The following is a 23155-nucleotide window of genomic DNA, read 5'->3' as shown; positions in this document are numbered from 1 at the left end:
AAACGAACCAATCAGATATGAGTATCTAACTAAGCCATGTTACAGATAACTCCTGGTGCCACTCTGCCCTCGGTTGGCATTTGGTCCACCCGGTTACTTTGGGTAAATATCAGATACATGATATTGTATCTCCTCTGTTCCTGTGCTGTATGCAAATAGAGCTGTGAGTGCTCCACATACTGCCGACGGTGCCTTTAATGTGATGAGTAATGCCTGTGCAGGACTTGCCTTTTACACAGTGTTGAATCTATGAATAGCATGTCTGCTGTGAGGCAAAGGTGCGTACATCACAGCAAATGTGTTGAGGAGCTCCAACACGTTTTCTTTTCTCAGCGAGGTGAGCTGCAGCTGGAGGGATGTGCAGCACCTTGACTGCGAAAGCTTCAGAAGCTGGCTGACGCAGGTGAGTCAAAGCAGGAAGGGAAACAGGAATTAAGAACATTTACAAACACGGCTCAGAGATGAGACGCAGATTTAATCAATGAGTGGAAAACAGCTCTCCTAGCAGTTCTATTATTCCCAAAAGGTCACTGTTCATATTCATGTTCTTCTCTTTTATGCAGATGAAGCTATTCCCAGAGAGCAAACATGTAGATGTGCAGGTCATTGTATCGCTAATCTCTATAGAGGACTCATTAAAGCATTCCATTTGGCTTTGAGTTGCTTTCTGTTTTTTCCTTCTTCTTGTTTTGACAGGAATTCAGGCCAACGCATAATACGTAAGCAATGATATAGTGCCTGCATCATTTGCATACTGAACTTGACAATCCTCATTGTGTATGTTTCCATTCCTTACATTAGTCATTGCTTTTCACATTTGGTTCACGAGGACTTACCACATCGCTAATACTTTGTAATTGCCAGCAAAGCACAGAGAAGGATTTCCTCCAGATTCCTTCCACGTGAGACGCAATGATTCACCGCTGAATGTGAAGCCTTTGTGTTCAAAGCTGTTCCAAACCAAATGTCAACATAGCTGATTTATATTGCTCTGTTTTACAATTGATTGACCCAACATTTCTGAAATAAAAACTGTAGCTAGCCAATTCTAGCAATGGTAACTAGCTAGCTAGCTCATCAAGCTAGGCTCTATGAATTGGTAGAATGCTCTGTCTCCTGCTTTCAACATTTTGAAGAGGCCTTTATTTTAAAACTGTCGTTTGTTTTATTGGTGTTTAGGTATTCCAATGGTCTGCAAGGGATGACTCCCAAAGCCCCCTCCAGAGGGACTTTCCCCTCATTTGTAATGTTACAAGAGGAAAGACTCTGTGTGCCTCGAGCATATGTTCCAAAGGCTTCACCAACATAATGGAAAAAGCTGCAAACATTCAGTGTCATGAGAACATGCAGCCCACAAAGAGGGCGACACTCCACATTTATTACTACACTCCCATCAAGTTGGGGGATTTGTGAAAGCCAGATAAAAGACGAATGGAGCCTGAGATAGCCTGGCTTTCAGTCCATAGCACATGCCAAGCTAAACTACAATGTAGATAATGCAACTCAATAATGTCTTTACTTTGAACCTTGATCGCTGTAAGACATGCGATAGCAACTGAGTGGTTATAATGGTGTCAACTGAAAGGGAGCATTACAGATGATGTTATGTAGATCCATGTGTATAATGCTAGACCCATAATAAAGCAATTTTACACCCATATGACACCGTAATTACACTGTTATTACACCCCTATTAGACCCATGTCACACACATATTACCCATATTGCACCACAATTACAATGTAATTACACATGGACAATAATAGTCAAATAAATGAATCCCCAAGGACACAGAAACCATTTCAGGGTCGACTGAAGTCAAGTTTGGGGTGGCTGTGGCTCAGGGGGTAAAGGGGCCTCTACCAATCAGAGGGTCAGCGGTTCAAACCCCAACTCTGCAGTCAAAGTGTCCTTGACACTTAACACAAACCTTGCTCGTGTCGGCTTGTCTGTACGTAAGTCCCTTCAGCTAAATTACATTACATGTCACTTGTTAGTCTCTTTGATCCAAAGCGACTAACATACTCAATACTGAGGGCAATCCCCACAGGAGCACTTTGGGGTGAAGTGTCTCAGGGACACAACGACATGCTGACTGCAGTGGGGTTTGACCCCCTGATCCGAGCACCAACGCACTAACCCACTGCACCACACGCCTCCTCTAAATGACATGTAATGTAATTTAGTGTAAAAAGTACTTCTTTCACCACTGGTAAAGTTATTGCCATTCCATGGCTGCACGGATAGGGAACATATGAAAAAACAGGCCAGAAGTGAGTCCTTTTTTCAAGAAGTGAAGAAACTCTTCAACGCCATTTTTCATTTCTCAAAAATAACAAACATTAATCCTATATGGGTAAGGGTTATTTAGAGAGACTGAACAAAACAAGTGCGTATTGAAAGAGTCAGTTTGGAACGTCCCAAACTTGGAACTTCGTTGCTTCTCGTGTGTTCCATTGGCCAACGCTAGTAGCTGTCCGCGGTGCTGAAGGCAGGCGGCGGAGCAGAACTCAGAGCGGGCCAGCACAGACAGCAGTCCACAGGCTCCAGTCATCCAGTCAGGACAGTGTGAGGTCTGTGCAGTCTGCAGTCACAGTGGCAGCGCGACACTGAAAGCCCATCATCGCCTCGGTCAATGAGTGGAGCCAGACAGCGAGCCCGGGCTGAAGTGACCGATAGGAGCGCGTTCTTCTTCGTGCGTGCAGTCGCTGTTCGGCGGAGCTCTCAGTGCTTCAGTCCTCCGGAGGAATAGTGTTGATCTCAAGGACGTTCACTATACTAAAAGCTCGAGAAACGCAAACCTGGGAAACGGTTGAGAATGAACGCGATCAGAGATTATCTCCCTCTCCTGCTTGTGTGTGTGGCGGCGGTGACGGACGTTGGCGCTGAAGGTAAGAATTTGCACACATATTTACTCCACGTTTTTGCATTTTTGAGTGTTAAGACGAGCTTTGCCTCATATTGCTGAATGAGGTGTTTTTGTTGCGGATGTAAGTCTTATTGTGGCCCGGGAATCTTCCAGTTGTTTCTTTCTTTTGTCAGTCCCTCCATGTGCTCACACCGATGCTCCTCACACACTCCGTAATGTGACGGACACACTGACAGAAAGGCGCTGTTTTGTTACACTTCGGTCAAATCATGAATGCAAAGCTTATATCCTCAAAGCCTTTTAAAGTCCGAACACATCTTAGACAATCAAAATCCCTGTCTAATAACAGTTCAAACTTATTTTATGATTCCTCTGCAGCTTCTTTATCCTTGCCCTTAAGTTTTCCATTTTCAGGAAGACGGAAACTCAAGTTGGCAAACTGGCTGATAGAAATGTCTTTATCTAGCCTTGGGGAAAAAACTAGAAGTGCTCCAAATGAATGCAGCCTACCTCCTGGTGCTCCTGTCACAATAGTGGAAAAGCTGATAGTGTTTTTCGCAGCCTCCATGCATTATGCATCTCCCCTGACAAAATAGAGAAGGCTACAAAACATGGGTGATGTTAGAGAGTGGTCTCCCTGATAGGTGCAGCAATCTGACCAATCACTCACTTTATACTTCAAATGAAATCCCAGAGATTATTATTGAGTCCATTCTAGTGTGTTCCCACAAAAACAGTACATTTAAAACACATGTTTAATTATTTTCATTCTTTAATTCTTGCATATGTTACAGTTACTACAATTATTATCAGTTCAATACGCACGTATATATAAATATATGTATATATATATATATATTACTTTTAAACTGTGTAACACACAGGCAAAGCATCAGAGTCACTTTTATTGCCATGTGCTCTTGCAAAGATAAGGAGTGTGTTGATGCACCACGATACATACAGGGCTTACGTGAAGACACATCATGTAACATTCCAAGGAAAACATGAACATTGTGTTAAGATGGAAATTAAGTGGAAATCCTGTGCAGTTTTGTTAAGAAATGTTAAAACATATTTTACCGGGCTATATTCTATGACATATAAAGAATGTCGTGTGTGGAGACAGTAATATGTGCGTCACGATAAGGCCAGCTGCCTGTCAGGAAGAAAGCTTTTTTTGCTTCATCTTATTAACGGCAATTGAAACACAAAGGGGAATAGAGAAGCTGTGGGGGACATTTCCAACAAACATCCGAACAAATGTATTGAAAAGTATGAAATCTTCTCTTTGTGCGTTCTGAGAAATTATGAATTTTCAGTTGAAATCATTTTTTTGATTGTATACTCTGCAAAACAGAACACTACAACAGTTAGTATGTAGCTCTGTATATAATTAGTAACCAGTTTACAGTCGGGATTTGGGAAAATAAAGTTTCAAGAAGGCCCACTTAATAAATAAATGCAATATGTATATCTTCACTTCAATTTCGAGTATTTGTTTCTAGTCTAGGAAGATGCTGAAAAAAAGAGTGAAAAGAAAGAACAATATTTACACACACAAACCAGAAAGAACGAGATCGCGGATACAAGCGGCCGAGATGGGTTTTCTCCGCAGGGTGGCTGGTGTCTCCCTTAGGGATAAGGTGAGAAGATCGGTCATCAGGGAGGGACTCGGAGTTGAGCCGCTCCTCCTTCGCGTCGAAAGGAGCCAGTTGAGGTGGTTCGGGCACCTAGTTAGGATGCCACCTGGGCGCCTCCCTAGGGAGGTGTTCCAGGCACGTCCAGCTGGGAAGAGACCAAGGGGTAGACCTAGGACCAGGTGGAGGGATTATATCTCTTCGCTGGCCTGGTAGCGCCTTGGGATCCCCCAGTCAGAGCTGGTTGATGTCGCCAGGGAAAAGAAAGTTTGGGGCTCTCTGCTGGAACAACACATCCTCACTCCCAGGTCGGCCTATGTTGACGTTATGTCAAGTCCCCTGCCGGCTTTTTCCAACGCAAGGGGGGGGGCCTTAGCGTCCATTTTCAACGCGAGGGGGGGGCCTTAGCGTCCATTTTCAACGCAAGGGGGGGGCCCTTAGCGTCCATTTTCAGCTTTCCGGGATGTCCATGTGCTTCTATGGACGCTCATGGAACGGCATTCATTTGTGTCAACTGCCCTTAAAGGCAATGAAGACACTACACTACCCAGAATCCCCAGCTATCGTTTGGACTACACCATGTGCTCTGTTTGACAAACCCCGTGATAGTCCTCAAGCTCTGTGATTGGAGAGTGTGCTCCGAGGGTTACCGAGCCTCGAACAGCACTTGAAATGGGATGGAACCATGGCAGACTGTTCAAAACTGGATTTGAACGGGTCCACCGCGTCCCCCTGGACTTATGTTTGTGACCCCTCCTGTTGTTAATTGATAACATTACATTACATTACATTAATTGATAAGCCTGAAACATGCACTTGTCAAGGTTCAGAGGCACATTTTTCAAATATGGCAGTAGCCATCGATCAGCTTAAGATAAGATATACTTTATTGATCCCAAGTTGGAACATTTGCGTTACATCAGCATGTGTAACAGTTAAATATGCAGTGGTGTTTATTTGAAAATCATTTAGTATAATCACACAAATTCTGTGTTTTATATTTAACAATTCTGTGTTCTTTATTTATTGATTGTTCAATACCTGACAAGGCCGGAGATGAAATATCTGCATACATCATAAGAGTATAATACATTATGTATAATATCAGTTAAAATAAGTGCTTCAACATAGTTAACATTGCTGGAGGTATGCACACATATTGATAGATGTCTTGTAATGCACTATTGAGGAACCTGCAACCCAAGTTTTTCATTCAGTGCAGAACTACACCATAGTTGTGTAGGCCTATAAGATATGTCAATAAACCTTAGAACATCTTGAAATCTTGAACGGGATGTGCAAAATAGTCATTATATACAGTCTTTAATTAACAATTAGTAGAGAATAACGAGTAATGAATATACTTTATAGGGATCCTATTAATATCTAATAATAAAAATAATGAAATTCAATAACATGCTTTAACCACCAGGTGTCTCTTTATATCATCTGTGCACCTTTATGGTGTAAATACAGCCTATCTACCAATTGGATCAAATATAAAAGTGAGCCGAATTAGTGTTGATACGGCAAGGAGACGTATTGTGTGAAAAGAAATGTAAGATGTTGTTTAATGGCTGATATATTTATGATCCACGTCACGTTTTCAGTTCCTCATGTTTGTCTTCTCATCAGGGCTATAAATACAGAACTACGGCAGATATGTAATATTTAATGCAGCCGAACCGTGTATTACAATGCCTTTATGTGATGACTTTCAAAGAGAAAAGCAAGCACACTCGGAATAAGGTATTATTTTCTTTTCTTTAAATGTTTTCGGTCTGTTTCCGGTATTTGTTAATGACGATGTGCTGTGAGATGTGAGACTGGAATTGCACAGGGGGAAATAACGTATCTTTAGATGCGGATTTTGTTAACTAATATGTTTGCGCTGTGGACCAACACTATACATTGACGGGGAAGGGGGTAGCAATAAAGATAACACCATTAAACAGTTACACAACATAACAGAAATAATATCGATAGCAGCGTCCCTAGCAACCACCTTGGTAACAATGAAAACGTTGGACGCAATTTCCTGAAGTAATCTTCGTAATAACTAGCAAACTAAAGATCATGTACATCCACTGCACACATAATCTGAAATAACAACTCATATTTCTCGCATCAAATGACATCAAAACGCATTTTAATGGCCAAACTAACTTTAAAATAGGCATTTTACACCCAGAATAAAACGAAGTTCGGCCATGTTTTCTTTTTCTGCAGGGAGAAATGATAGCTGGGGATTCTGGGTAGTGTAGTGTCTTCTGCCATCATTTACTCCGAAAAAAGATTTGTTTCTCCGAATCGAAGGGGAAAAATACAAAAGCATTGCACACAATTTAAACCAATCAATGTTGTGTAATTAACAAGGATAATCTGGTGTTTTTTAGTCGATGAGTAGTGCAGATATCACTGTAAAATCAATCGTCAGTAAGGGGAATATTTACTTCCAGGTGTACAATTCTCCGCTATCCAATGAGAATGGACGCTCACATTGCAGTCGACACAAATGAATGCCGTGCTTCCATGAGCGTCCATAGAAGCACATGGACATCCCGGAAAGCTGAAAATGGACGCTAAGGCCCCCCCCCTTGCGTTGAAAATGGACGCTAAGGCCCCCCCCCTTGCGTTGAAAATGGACGCTAAGGCCCCCCCCCTTGCGTTGGAAAAAGCCGGCAGGGGACTTGACATAACGTCAACATAGGCCGACCTGGGAGTGAGGATGTGTTGGCTGGAACTGCTACCCCCGCGACCCGACCACGGATAAGCGGGAGAAGATGGATGGATGGATGGACACACCAGAACTTTAAACAATTCTTATTTAAATTCAGTTCATTCCATTTTTTCAATCACTTTATTGTATACTGTACGTGTGGTTGTGAAATTACGAGCACAGATATCACATGATCGAAAAAATGAAAACAATGAATGCTCACGAGAAAAGCTCGTGTTATTTCCTCCTGTTTACACAGTTTGACTCTTCCTCTGACCCTCTGAAAAGGGTCATTAAGCCCCCCTTCAGTGCCAACATTTATATTACAATACATATTCTGACAAATCCATCAGATATCTAATCACTTACACCAGGGGTGTCAAACTCAATTTAATCGCGGGCCACATCAGCATATGGCTGCACTCAAAGGGCCGGTTGTAACTTTAAGACTATATAAAAAGACATGTATAAATATATATATAAAATAATGTATTATATTACATTATTGCCTCTGCATTGGATAATTTTCGGAGCCAAAGTCTGGGGCAAATAATTGCAAGTCTCTTCAGTGTGCATGTCACAAAATGATTTAAAAAGAAAAGCCAAATTCTGAAAAAAAAGTCAAAATCAAAAAACAGAAGTGACATTTAAAAAAAAGAGTCAAATTCTGAGAAAAGGGCACATTCTAAGAAAAAAAAGCATATTTAGAAGAAAAAAAGTCAAATTTTGAGAAAAAAGTCTAATTTGAGATGCATTGTGGGACATGTAGTTTATGGACAACGTGCTTCTGTATATCATCATGTAACCATATAATAAACTTATAATATTCTTTGCAAGCTCTTGTGGGGCTACAGCAAATGAAGTCAGGGGCCAGATTTGGCCCCCGGGCCTTGAGTTTGACACCCCTGACCTATACCTTTTTAAATACACATTTTTTAGTGACATCCACAGCAAGATATTCATGTATAACTGTGCTCAAATTGATACACAGTACATGATTTATTAACCATTTATGGACCCATTAGTTAGAACCCATGTCAAATGTCAGGATAGTATAATGGTTCCAACATATTTTTGACAAGTAAATAACAAACAGATTGTCTGACAACATGAACAAATCAATACACATAACATTAGTCATCTCCAGGCCCAATACGGACCCCTGAGAAACAGCAACATTAACGCTGTGGAGTCAATACACATCATGTTTTACTCACATTGCTCCAATATCTGGATTAGAGATATATGATCCCTATGCTGAGGGAAGTACAGATATGAAACCCTGATTGGAATGTGATTTTTAATAGTGTCTCTATTACATCCATTCTCTCAGCCGCCTGTATAATGTAGACATATTAACTCAACCATGTTTGCTTTCACCATAAACATTGGTATCTTGAAAATAATGTGACAATACTTAGTTGTACCTTCATCCGTGACACAGCTTTTCAGATGTTGTATCAACCCCTCTGTTCAGACAACGTGCATCATATCTTTAAGCCTCTCCCCCTACATGTTTAGATGTACAGTACTGTCCAGTGTTCATCATTCATCAGCTCCGTTAACATGAGTCTAATACAATAGCCAGTAATCAGCAGACCCCGCGGCTCCTTCATCTATGATTCAGAGCGCCTCACTGTCACTACTTAATGCTCCATGTAGTGTTTAAGAGCTTAACTCGCAAAACATTCCATACATCTTTTAAGGATATGTAACTAACACCTCAGGAAAAGTGGTGCAGTAATGACATATTTTCATTTACACAAATGAATGGGAACTTTCCATTGGATGCTGTCAAATTGCAGAAAAGAAGATCTGCTGTAAACAAACCTTTTTGGTACATGTTTTGTTCAGCAGAAAGCTCTCCACATATTTACACCTTTGATGATTTCTGGAGCCTAAATGCAATTGACAGAAATACAAAAGTAAGCTTTAAACCAGGGGTGCCCAACCAGTCGATCGCGGGGAGATTCCCAGTCGATCGCGAGATGTGTCTAAAAATAGAACAACAATATTCGGTTGTATCGTTAATGTCCTATAACATAATCTTCCTGTGCAAGAATAATGCACTTGAACGCATCAAAGCTTTGTGATTGGCCAGCGTGACGCCATGTCTCGGGGCGTGGCTGGTGGGCAGTGGGCACTATTTCGCTGACGTTGTCCGTGTCAACAGGAGTGACAGTCCGCACACACACAAGACCGCAAGAAGTAAAAAAGGCCAAAATATATAATTTTCACTCCGAGTGGGAGGATGATTATTGTTGTATTCCAATTCAAAGTCCATCTGTCTCATCTGCAATGCGAGCGTGGCTTTATCGAAGAAGGGTAATTTAGGAGCGGCATTCTTTCACACACAGTGACGTCACGAGCTACCCACAATGCAACGCGCGCCATATATATATAAATACGCCATTTTCCTGGAGGTGCAAATATCCTGGAGGTGCAAATATAAACAGCTAGCTAACGTAGCCAGGCAGAGCGCACTAGTTTTTTTTTCTGAATTAACGACCGAAGAAATCGCTGCATGTCTTCGGATTACATCTCCGGACTTGAGGGGTGTGCTCTCGGTCGTTACCAGCGTAAACTAGAGCTGTGTGGGTTGTCGGATTGCCCTTACAGACTGCCTGCAGATATATGGAAAAACGAACCTTGAAAGTGGCCTTCGTCGATTTTGGCTGCATCTACGTCTAATTTCTGGAAACACCAGGTGAATGCCCCACTTGTCACAATAATATTATCATGCCAATGCATTTATGTGGTATTTTAGAGTTGACTAGATATTGATTAAGGCAATAGACTATGATATTCTGCTTGCACCTCGCGTGAAATGGCGCATACCGGAAGTACGGTGTCGCACTCGGCCCAATACCCGTATGTGTGTGTGAAAGAATTTCAAAACAGTGCACAAACGCTACGAGACGGAATTCCCTCCTAGTTCTGCCCTACGCTCCCAAAAGGGGAGGGGCCTGAAAGGACAGCTAAATTCACAGCAGTCCATTTTCACCAGGCGCAACAACAAGAGCAAGCAAGGCTGCTACCATAGCATCTTATCGTGTCAGTCACGTTCTTGTGAAACACATGAAGTCTTTCAAAGACGGCAAAGTTGTGAAAGAAGCATTCCTGGAGGCTGCCGACGCGCTTTTTGGGGACAGTAAAAATAACAGTAGCATTTCAGGTTTTTGATATAATAAAAACTCAAGTTGTATACCGTTATTAATCAGCTGTAAGTTTTAGTTTGTTTGAACTTATTCATTATAATTATTGTACAAAATGGAATAATAATGCAAACTTAAATTGATTATAGTCTATTATCAATTCAGGTTAAGAAACTAGTGTTGCTTGCATCCTATTTTAAAGGCATTTATTTGTATACTTTAACAAAAAAAAGGGTTTGATTTTATTAATTTTGTCTCTTTTATTGCACTTTGGCAGCAGATTCCTGTGTAGCTTCAGATCTGAGTTGTCTTATTAGTGAGCCTAATTTATACTTTTGTAGCAACACTATTTGTATATAATGGCAAAGAAAGGGTTCAGAGTCTTTTCTTTTTTCCTGTGTCATATGTGGCAGCACTGTTCAATGTTTCTTGAAAACATTACCCACTGTAGTGACGTGTGCATAAACTCCAACTCTGTCTCAACAACACTGTTGTGTAACTTCAGTTAAATACTTGTATGTGTGTAGATTAGAAAGAGGTAAGATAAAGGATCTGCAGTATTTTATGAAGTATTAATTGTACAAAGGTCAGTTGTATACAAGTAGAAGTGTGTATTTACCTGGTAGTAGGCTGTCAGTAATGCCTCTCTATTTGGACTGGTAGATCTCTCAGACTGGCAACTTTAAAAGTAGCTCTCGGTTCAAAAAAGGTTGGGCACCCCTGCTTTAAACAAACATGACTCATAGGTCCATACGGCAAAGCCAACGGAAGACCTGATGTTGAATGGTCTCATTCAGTCACTTGTTACTATAGTAACCAATGTTTTTACATATATATTCAAAGTATAGGGTAATTACTGACGTATTGAGACAAGGAAACCAGAGTTGTTCAAATGTCAACTCATTTCCGGGGTTTTAGGATTCACTCCTCCACTCCATGAAATGACTCTTTTTCAACATCATCCAACTTAACTAACTTGGGTTGGGTCAATTCATGTATTCGTTATGGTAATTCAGCTTATTAATAATGCTTGGGCCCAACTTCATTTACTGATGTTATTCCACTTAACTTATTAAGGGTTGATTAGAAATATTGGTTTAAGGTTGGATCAGAACTGATAAAGTCGTATGTACAGTAGTCAAAGAATACCAATACATGAAGTTGATCCAATTTACATAGTTTAAGTTGGACCATGGGAATGGATTTATACAGTAATAAATCCATTAAATCACATGCAAATACATTCCATGTTTTATTTAAGTGTATTAAAAAATATATATTATTAGGGTAAATATATTTAAAATGTTTACAGAGCTTGAAATAATGAAGTATCTTGACGGAAGCAGCGTGGCAGAGGTTAGACGGTCTGTCCTTTTTTTGGCCCGCTGCGGGCTACAGGGGTCTTTAGCTGTCCTCGACCTCTGACCTCTGGAAGGCGGACAGTCTCCCAGCAGGATTCTGCAATATACAAATTCTGCTTTAAGCTTCAGCTTTTACCAGGGGGAATATTGTGCTGCATATGAAATCACAATTATTATGAATCACAGATATTGTATATTAAATATTGTCATCTTCTAAAGCATTGTGTTTCCTATTTTGAATATCTTTCTTTTCCGGCTCTCCACGCAGCCTTTGTTTCTATTCATCTCTGTCGTGGATGAACATAGATTTGTATGGACTGCCAACACCGTGACTTTCCTGCTCTGTTAGCCTCTCATATGAATCTGCATGAAACTCAACAGTCATACAAGCGGACATGCTGCTCACTCGGAGCACATTTACACTTTCTGCATGGTGATGTTTATACTGAAAATGGTGAGGTACAAATGATTGGTTTTGAAAAGAAAAACATGCTCTGGAAAATGTTCCGCTGTGAAGAGAACATGATTAATTATTTATAACATATGATGGGAAAATATTAGGTGTCATGCTTTTCTTTCAAATCCAAGTTCACACAGCACACTACACATAGCATCAAATAACACGTTACCTTAAGACACGCTACAAAGCTGCAGCGCCTGCCCTCCGCTTCACGTGTGTTAAGCCGTTTTTGGAAATATGATTAACCCTTTGAACCTGAGGCATTGTGCATACATAATGCAGTCGTTCTTCTCAGGGTTAAACATATGTCAGACCCATGTAGCATGCAGTACTGTATTGGACTCAGAACAACCAAGTCTTTGCTTAAGCTTTGACGTCCTTTAAGGATACTTTCCCAGACATTCATTTAAAAATCTATTTTATAAATTCCGATATTGCGTCTTAATAATAATGATTGTCATCAGTGATAACATGGTCCCAGCTGTGTGCATCACTTTTTAGTTTTCCTGACTGTGCATGCTTCGTCAATTTGGTGAATGTTTTCTAAATGATGTGCATGTGTTGTTGAGTGGATGAAGATGTTTCTTCATTTCCATGTGTTTTTTATTTAGCGTTTCTTTGTAACTGCAGCATGTTTCCAAATGTGTTGGGCCATTGTAATCAGGACTGTACCCGAATATCCGATTATCCGAATATTCGTTCGTTGGAGTACTATTCGGGTTTCAATTTCGTTATTCGGATATTCGTTTTTTCCCCCCGTTTTTTTTAATGTATTGAAAACTCCAATATCAACGTAAGAGCTTGTGCCTCTTCGGGGGGTGCTAACACTTAACCATAAACTTTATCGTTTATTTTCTCCGTCTTTATATGTAGATATTATTATATTACTTTTTCTCCGTTAATCTCCGTCACGTTGTTTCCATAGCAACAACAACTTCCTGTCAACAGCGCTAACTCTCCTTCAAAATAAAAGCATGTCCATACAAAATAGGAAGCCAAGCCAAATTACACTTAAGACATATACAACTGCAACAAAAGTACAATGTGATATCCTTTTCAATTTCAAAGAACACCAATAGGGATACGTTAACAAATAACTATAAAACAACAATAGCCTGCTGTAGAATAACACAATGAATGCCATGAATAAACCGAAATACACGTGTTAATACCGCGCGGGCTGAATATTTGAATATTCGCTGCTGATTACTACCGAATATCCGGAGCCCGAAAAATGGTATTCGGGACATCCCTAATTGTAATGCATTTGCACCTGTCGGCCACCATACAATAGGACAAGATGGAAGCTAAATAATTTCCAGATAAACATGACTTAACAATAACAGGTTACGAAAAATAGCCAACTACATGAGTATTTTATGAATCCGAGTGAAAGGTTTTCTTTTGTTTTTGTTTTTACATTGTTTTATCATTAGATAGCACCAAGATGTGAGAACTGCATCAAAATTGTTATTATATATCTGCAACACTCTCCTACTGTATGCCATCTATTTCAAGATATTTGTCATGTGTTTGAAACCTGCTGACGTACAAAGAAAAGGCAATGTCTGCAGTCCATGGCCTTGGAAATGGAAAATGTATAGTTTATAATATCCAGTAGGCACACCGTTCTATACTGGAAGTTTTCCAGATATTTCAGCCACAGAGCCTTCACATCTGCTGGCACTGTTGTCATGGTGATGATTCAGTCTTTATTTCATGACCTTAGTGTTGAATTTTGGTCTGGCAAGTAACCTTTTGTTTTTTGTCGAAAAGATGTGGTGTGCGTAGCACTACAAGACATGTAGGGATTTGGACCCAAAAAACTCAGAACTGCACTGAACTGCTACTCAACTGAAGACTTTGCTAATATGGTCAATTCGGCCTGGTGGATGAAACATGTAAATAATTGTTATGGTCCTTAACAATTGCGATTGGAAAATGTGTTTACCTGTGCGACATAGTGACATCACTACGTACCACGCGCACTTCTATTGGCTAGCACTCCAACACATTGTAGGTCATTGACTAAGGGTCCGGACATCTCTTAGCCCTTTACCATTCACAACAGAGCTGCCAGCTAACCAATCAGATCAGACTGGGCTCTGGTTTCAGACAGAGGGTGAAAAGAGGTAATGCAGCACAGGCAGTATGAGAAAGATAAAGAGCTTTTTTGATTTTCTATTTCTTCCTTTCACTTTTATGAAAACATTTTGTAAGGTGTGAGGCTTATTCTCACTTATGAGTGCCATCAGAAATCTAATGAGTGTGATATGGAAATGTTGGGATTACTGTGATAAACACATTACTTTTGGCTAAGCTGCAATCTACAGCACCCACAATATTTAAAATTGAGAAGAATAAAGAGCTTTTTGGACATTAAAGCATGGAAATATGTCACAGTAAAGGCACTCAATACTAATATGAACCTGACAATGAGCAAAATAGGGCTCCTTTAATAATAGGTGACTTCAGGTAATCCCTTGCTTCAATGAACCAGTTTTTCATCCACATGTTTTAATTATCACCATACTGTTAAAGATAAGGATTCTGAATATTTGTTTTTATCCCTTTAACAGTGTAAAATCACCACGCAACCTTCTTAGAAAAACTGCCCTACACTACAATGAAAAAACAAACATCTTCTCTATGACATACATAAGTCGGGCTTTTTCTTTGGTTACAGTCTGTTCTGAGTGAGAGCAGCAGCACTGCGTGGTGTGGTGGAGCTGAAATAGGAAATGTTTTGATGATGTCCCCGAGGTGCTGGGGTCAGGCATCCTGTCCTTTTTCCTTCAGATTACTGCCCAGATAAATAGGTTGGCCCTGGCTGACCCAGAGCAAGCGATGCCTCCGGAGCCCCACCCCCCCCCCCCCACCTCCAGGGGCCCGCTCGCATTGTCACAGCCTGTCATCACTGTCAGCGCTCTGCCTCAAACTAATGGCTGCTGCAAGACTGACTGGACTGGGCCGACAACAACTCAGTTCACACAGTGGTAGTAAAGTGAAGTTACGCACGCGCCAACGTTTCTTTCAACTGAACACCAATTCCAGTGTTCAATTGTATTGACCGGTTGGAAATTCAAGATGAATGTGTTTTAGAGTTGTTGAAAGCAGGGCCTGATTTATCAATTTCGGGGCAAAGGGGCAACAACAACCTGTGGGCCCCTATGCCCCCCACTCTGTGTGTTATGCACGTATAGTCAGTAATTTGTTTTAAACATTTAAAATGAATTAAATGTCTAGAAAGTAATATAATTTTTAGCCGGTAAATCCAGGTAAAAGCTGCCCATATAATAGTCACAACACTGTTTTTAAGTGAAGTAAGTGTAAGTATATCACAGGAGTGAATTGCTTTTTCATGCACATTATTTTTAACATTATGATACCAACAAAGATTAGGGATGTCCCGATCACCTTTTTTTGCTCCCGATCCGATTCCGATCATTTGATTTTGACAATCTGCCGATACCGATTTTTCCCGATCCGATCTTTATGCAATGCATTAAGAGAAAAAAAAAAGGTAACAGATAACGGCTGGTCATCCAACGCGATGAATTCAGCTATCTTGACTGTTATTTTTTGGCCTTTTCACTGTTCTGGGGCAGTTTCTCTTTCCTTTTAAAAGTCTCTGAAAGTGTCGGTTGTTTCAGTGCCGTTACCTGAGTGGCCGCTGTGTACTCGCCGTGTTGTTGTTGGTGTTTGTTTCTCAGGTGGCGTATTAGATTGGTCGTGTTGAACGTAGCTCTGTTCTTTCCACCACGTGGAACCTCTGCCTTGCAAACATTGCATCTGGCTGTTACACTGCCTTCGCTTTCAATTTTATAATACTTCCAAACTCCTGACATTTTCTCTGTCCCGACTCCCGAGTCACCAGCTGAACGTAGCCTCTCGTTAGCTTACTGCTACTATTAGACACTGCGCCCACTCTGTTGCCAGCTTTGAGAGGAATAAGCAACCAGGTCTGAAAACAAGCCCAAAGGAAGCAACACATACATGATGTTGTGTAATTTTGAACCAAAACTAAGTCCTCAGGATGACTTTAAGACGTGAACATGGTCATTTTTGTTTTGTAACATTAAATTAAAAAAAAAAAAAAAAAAAATCCCGATCCCCAATTTTTTTCTCCCGATCCCCGATTTTTTGAAAATCACGTGATCGGAGCCGATCACGTGATCGGATCGGGACATCTCTAACAAAGATAACACATTTGGAATTTGTTTTTTATCAGTGTATCCTTCTAACAATTCTATCCCGTCTTTCAAACTAAAATGAATAAAAGTGAGAACCAAAGGTCTTTCTGATCACAGACAGGCCTCATCAGTTTGAGCCTGTTAGCCGCTCTGAGATGGTATTGATTAACCGTGGAATCTGAGTGGACTTCATTCATTACATGCTCCTCCCGGCCATGTCAGGAAAACCAATTCATTCATTATTTCTTCGGGCTGTTTGCTTGTGTCCATATAGTTTCTGTACAGCACAAAGCATCACATGAAGCTGTGAACTGTTTGAGCCAAGACTGCTGTGGAATCTTCTTGGTGTACCAAAGACATGCACAACGTATTGACCCTCATATCAACACTTGATAAGCAAAGGTTTGCATGCTGACATCTTCCATCGCAGACTGAAAACCCCACAGTTTGGAATGCAGCTTGGCCAATAAGGAAACATCTCTTTCCTGTATGTACTGTAGCCCTTACGTAGGCTCATTTGAATCCAATACAGTAGCATTTAAAGGGGTTTGGCTTATTGAAAGCTAATGTACTTGCAGCAGTATTCTTGCTTTATTTGAGAGTATAGCTTCATGGTTGAATGCACTTATGTAAATTACTATTTAGTTTTAACATCACATTGAACATGGTAAACATGATACCCGCTGAACATCACAATGCTAGACTTGTCATTGACCGTATGTTAGCATGTTGACAGGAGTATGGAGCAACAGACATTCAGGATGTTTTTTTATAAGTTTCTGTTCGAGAATAACAACGCCTTCATTTTCTCTATAAAACCAGGTTAATGGCTAGGATAAAAAGTTGTATTTGCATCCAAAGACTGATGAACTTGATCACATTTTGATCACACCCCATTAGTGAGGATTACACTTCAGAGAAACTGCGGGGGTGGCTTTATAAGAGCTAGTTCTGGTAACAGCTTTTAATTTTAGCCATTTAAGAAATAATATCATCATTTCACAGCACACTTACTGAAGACATTATAACAAAAGTACAAAAAATAACGTTTCTTTATCATAGAATATAATATTTTTTGAAAAACGTCACATTATTCTTGGATTCACTTCAAGAGGACTTTTAGTGACATGAGAATTTTTGCACTTCACACATGATACCTGTCTGTGAACTGTAATATATTAATACATTAAAAATGAAACTTGAAATCTCTTCTCCACGGCTTGAGAAGATGAGTTTTGCACAGTCATTTTTGTATCGTCTTCAGATTAAAGTCACCACTGTGCCTCTCCTGTGATAGGCAACACTCTCCCTATTACCCTTCCCCAGCACAACCCCCCCCCCCCCCCCCCCCCCCACACACACACACACACACACACACACACACACACACACACACACACACACACACACACACACACACACACACACACACACACACACACACACACACACACACACACACACACACACACACACACACACCCTCCATCATCCCTGCCACCGCAGAAAAGCAATTTGTTCTCGGTGTCACTGATCTGATGCAATCAGCGCTGCTTCACGCTTTTGAATAAGGAGGAGACAGCGGGAAAGGACACCGTGTTTAATTAAAAGAATGTGGCGATCATATAATTTGAGGTGGGGGATTGTAAGGTTGCGTGTTCAACACCTGCTTTCCGATTACGGCTGATTAACCTATCCAAAGTCGCCCGTTGCTCTCATCAAGGGCTATTCAGGGTGGCGGGGCTACGCTCTCATTCTAATTGTCTCCAAGCCTTTTCCTCTTTGAAGCGCTCAATTGGAAAAGAGTGTTATCAAAATTCAGCGCTTCTCCCTCTCACAGGAAATGGGGGCGCTGGGTTCTTTACACACAGCTTCTGACACCCCCTGAGAGGAGCTGAGGGGGCGGAGGGTGGAGCACTCTCATTTCCCCTTTCCTCCGTCTCTCACCCTCTTTGCATAACAGTCCCTCAGAAGCGAGCGGCGTGCTTGTGAAGTGTTTACCCTTTTCTCTGTCAATCAGCCGCTTTCCTGAAGGCTGCATTCATCTGCTTTACAATATCTCTGTCTCCTCCCCGCTTTGAGATTCTTCATGACAGAGCCTCTCTTAGTTCAATTAGAGAGGCTGCAAATGGGATGTGCTTTGAGCTGCACCTGCTTTATGTGTCACCTTCACATCCCACACCCTGTCATCTTTGAACATCACTTCGGCTCCTCTGGTGTGCTGGTCTTTGAAAAACACGCTGTGACGCAGAATGAGTTGAATGGCCCTTATTTGGTTCTGACAATAGAACATTCTCCACATCCTATGCTGCTCACAGATGTGCTTTTTAATTCTCAATCATTCTCACATTCCCAGCTGCTGCATTAATACTTAGCGCGGGCTAATTGATGGCTGTCATGTAGCAGCTGTCACTCCACATCACACCTGGGGCACCTGGGGATATTTCTCACAAATCAATGGCCAATCTGAGATGTCGGGCTTGAAGCCTTGTCTTGGTCTAAACGGCGCTCTGCCAGCTCCCTCACTGCCTGTTTCAGAATAATACCCATGAATTATGCAGCTCGTAAGGCCTGTAACTGCCACTGATTGACACGAGACAGTGAGGATATGATGGATGGTGGTCAACAACATATATTCACTATATATCAAATCAAACACTCAATTTGATAACGCTTCACTTGAACCCCCTGCCTTTAAAAATGGATTCAAAAAGGCTGTCAGTTAATCTATTCCTATTGTATCTGGCAGGGCTGAATCTTGCATTTCGTCCATTGCTATTACATATAGGTGCAGTCGGTACATTTGAAATCCATACCAAACTATTTCCCTTGCTGGAGGGTCTACTGAAGATAAACAGTGATCATTATTTAATGAATCCTCTGAGGACCATGTACGACCATACTGTACGTAACTCTTAAGAGGACATGCTGATTTCCAATCCAATGGTGCGGCTTCTTTGGGTAAAGTGTTTGATAAAAAGTTGGTCAGTAGTTTCTATTTACAGTGGCCGTTTATACAATGCACCAATTCTCTAGGCCACTTAATCTGCAGGCATATCTTGGCACTAACTTGTGTTCCATAAAATCCTAAAGCTTTTGTAAAACCCAATGTAGTCACAGGAGATAGGTAAAACGCCCAGAGTATGATTCAATATGATGTGCTATAAGACTGTATAATAAAATGAATATCTAATACATGGTGAGACAACTATAGTTGTCAAAAACGTGTTGTGATACATACTTGCAGACTTCCAGTATTTTACCAGCATGCCTTATAGTTATGGCACCATCACTTGTTGAAACTACAAGATAGCAATTTACCACTGGGGAATAGCAAACACTTACATAATCTCAGCATAGTCAACCTATATCGATGTATAATATACACAACAGTGATATTATTTGAATGATATTGAACAACTATCTAATCTGCAGGAATCTTCAGGGTTGTGGATAGGCCTGTACTATAACTAAGAATGTGTATTTGTTATTATTTTAGGTCTGTTGTATTAAAATGCACAACACTTAGAAGAGGTTTGTATGTTTTTGGCTACTTGCAGCATATTGCTACATCCCTTAAATTGCTTTAACGGTTATGAATATATGTTGATGTTTTAAATAAAAGAAAAACTTGTTGGCTTACATACTTAGAAATTATTTACTGAGTCCCTGTCTCAGCTCTATACGGCCGTCATCTCATCGCCTATTCACTGTCAACATGTTACGCGGGGAAAACAACTCAACACTCCGGCTTTAACAAGTTAGGTTTGTGATGGGCATCAACCGCTCCTCTTTCCCCCGACCGTCTCTTATTTCCTCCTCTGTCAACATATCATCCGTCCTCCTCAGGCTTTATTTTCAGTCCCCGCTGTCACCTGCTGCACAGCCTCCAAGTCCCAGCATCGACCCAGCGCCGAGGAGCAGAACCAGTGTTTGTGGGGCTGTCCGCTCTGCTCCATGTACTGGCAGCCTGTATACACCTGTGTAATTGGGGCTGGCGTCTGCTGTGCATACAGAGCCAAGGGCCTCTCCACAGCGATTAGGACTCTGACAGGCTTGGCTCTCTGTTAGACTGCCGCTTGACATCCGCAAGCGGATGAGGGAGGGGATGAGGGTCATAGTGTGATGCTCAGTGGCAGCAGCAAGGGAAGCTGCTCATTTTGTGTGTATCTCTGTTTATGTCAGTGAAAGTTGCTCAGTGGCGCATGAAGCCAAAATGGCCTAACTATCGAAAGCAAAAGTATCTGAATCTGGGCCCATAAAGCATGAGCACCAGGGTTTTCCGGGGATATGACGTCATATCGGCAATGCAGACCCACAGCACTATCAGAAACGTTGCTATCAGAAACAATACCCGACTGTTTTGGACGTAATATGGTCGGTGTTTACATTAGCATCGCTAACACTCAGAGCTAACCTGTACTGGAGAGCATGTGTGTGAAGAAGCAGGAAGTAAAAAGGAACTCACCTTGTGGTATAACCGGCAAGAGAGAAAGCCTTTGAGCTCCAGACTGTTTCAGAAAGAATCCTTGATAATCCATGATATGGCGTTTCATCACGGAAGAATCTCCCGCATGAGCAGGCATAAGCTCCGCCCCTCTTTATCATCAATTTTTTTTTTTTTTAAAGCTTTATACCCCAAATCAGCACTTTTGAAACAGGAAGTGAAATAGAGGGATATGAGGCATGGCTAGAATGGGTGATCTGTTTGGTATTTTGAGCAAAACACTTCATAGACATGTTTTTTATATATTTTTATATATCTGAGACCTATACTATTGCCTAAAAATAGCATGATAGGTGACCTTTAACATCCGGCGCACTTCCTGATGGCTTATGGTTAATCAGCTGCCCAACCTGACCATGTGCAATAGCATTTGTGTCCGTCTTTAAACAGGCAAAAATAACCATAAATGAAAAATGCTGTGCACAAATAGTTCCGCAAAACAAAACACACATATACACGGTAACAATTTTAAGGTTACTGTGTCTATTTATTGTTTTACTTGGGATCATATTTACCCATGTCTTGTCAGGAAACGATGGACTTTTGATTGCTCAGTTTTTATCTTTAAAGTTATTATTTTTAAAACTAAGCAGCTCATAAATATATTTTGTCAACGAGATGCTGATTCGAAACCACGGTTACTAGTTCATGTTTCTTCCAAGACGAGGGGGTTTGTCTCAAAGTTTAACGCTGTATTTAAACCCTACACCTTAAAGAAAGAGCCGCTTCAGCTGTGAGAGACGGTTTGGAACTGGGCCATGAGAGAAACAACACTGGTCAGTTAAGGCATGTGATTTTAATCCTTGTTTCTTGTCCTCTTTTTGAAACCAAAGATAAGTGCGCTGGACAAGCTTGGCTGATATCTTTTCAGGGTAAGCCATAATTCTTGATGAATATGTGAGCAATGAGAGAAGAAGAAGTGAGCAAGAGCAGTGAAAGTGCTAGTTAACCAGAACAGTACAGATTATGGTTGTGTAATTTACTTGCTGCTTCGTCTTGATTTTGGCCCTGTTATAACAGTAAAGTGTTGAAGAACGGTATTATAAGAAAAGCACTCATTCAGATGTGATGAATAAAGTGTACTGGGCAGCATTTTGTTGATTAGAGCAGAGTACATGTGGCATGGTGACATGTTTGAGGCCCGGGGCTTTCTGCTTCCCTGTAATGGTCTCATTAGTACAGTTTGCTCTGCAGATGATCACAGCTGCTCTGGTGCTTGTTCACACTAAGCCAAGCCATTTGCTTTAAAATGTGGATGATAGGAGAGCTGAAAATCTCACAAAACAATGCCATATGAATTGACGGAAAAAAGGGTAAGAGGTGTCGGATCTATTGGTGCCGTGGTAGGGGAGGTGGTGCGTGTTTGTGTGGGCGGTTATGCTAATCCATCCAATAGGTTGAATAGATGAAAATCAAATCCATATTAATACTTATGCTGGTGACACTACAATAGATGAACATTATTGAATTCATCCTCTGAGGACCATGAATGACTGTATTAAGCTTTAAAGGTCAGCTATTATGCAAAATCCACTTTTGCATGTGTTTTATACATAAACATGTGTCCCCTCTGTGCAGGGGCAGATCTAGAAAAATATTCATGGGGTGGCAAGAGGGTGGCAGGAGAATTTCAGGGGTGGCATCCCCTGGCAGAAGTATATGCTGATTTAATCGGAGTCATATCAATTAATGTTAACTTGGAAAGCCACAATATTTATATTTTAACTCCATAACATCAGGATACATTATTGTGGCACAACAGCAAATCCTTACATAGCGACTATAGCCTATAAGGTGGCAGACATCATTTAAGGAATTTTAACTGAACAATAACTGAATACAATACAATACAATACAATACAACTTTATTTATAAAGCACTTTAAACCTCCAGACCAAAGTGCTGTACAGGCAAATAGATAAAACACAGCTCCGCTCACACACCATAAAACAAAAAAAAGTACAAGTAAAAACAAAAAACAATTTAAATGCAAAAAAGCAACACTCTAAAAGATGTTGAAACGCCAAATGTTAAAACGCTAAGGAGAAGAGGTAGGTTTTAAGAAGCGATTTAAAAGCAGGCAGTGTGGAGGCCTGTCTGATTTCCAGGGGCAGAGCGTTCCACAGTTTGGGAGCCGCGACAGAGAAGCAACGGTCCCCTCTGAGCTTTGATCTTGTTTTAGGCACATTCAGGAGCAGTTGGTCCGCTGACCTGAGAGGGCGGTTCGGCGTGTAATGCTGTAGCAGCTCAGCAA

The 23155-nt window shown here is 41.0% G+C and overlaps 1 protein-coding gene across 1 annotated transcript in view; it reads left to right on the top strand.

Moving 5' to 3' along the window:
* The first annotated feature begins 2530 nt into the window (after positions 1-2530).
* LOC117456936 (seizure protein 6 homolog) overlaps positions 2531-23155 on the top strand; it is a 263764-nt gene continuing 243139 nt past the window's right edge. Inside the window, 1 exon segment of the mRNA XM_071205276.1 lies at positions 2531-2891. Coding sequence (XP_071061377.1) covers positions 2819-2891 — 73 coding nt within the window. The 5' untranslated portion in view covers positions 2531-2818.

Source organism: Pseudochaenichthys georgianus, chromosome 13 (assembly GCF_902827115.2).
Source record: "Pseudochaenichthys georgianus chromosome 13, fPseGeo1.2, whole genome shotgun sequence".
Classification (NCBI taxonomy): domain Eukaryota; kingdom Metazoa; phylum Chordata; class Actinopteri; order Perciformes; family Channichthyidae; genus Pseudochaenichthys; species Pseudochaenichthys georgianus.
Note: the sequence above shows the minus strand (reverse complement) of the source record. Positions and strands in the feature narration are given on the sequence as shown.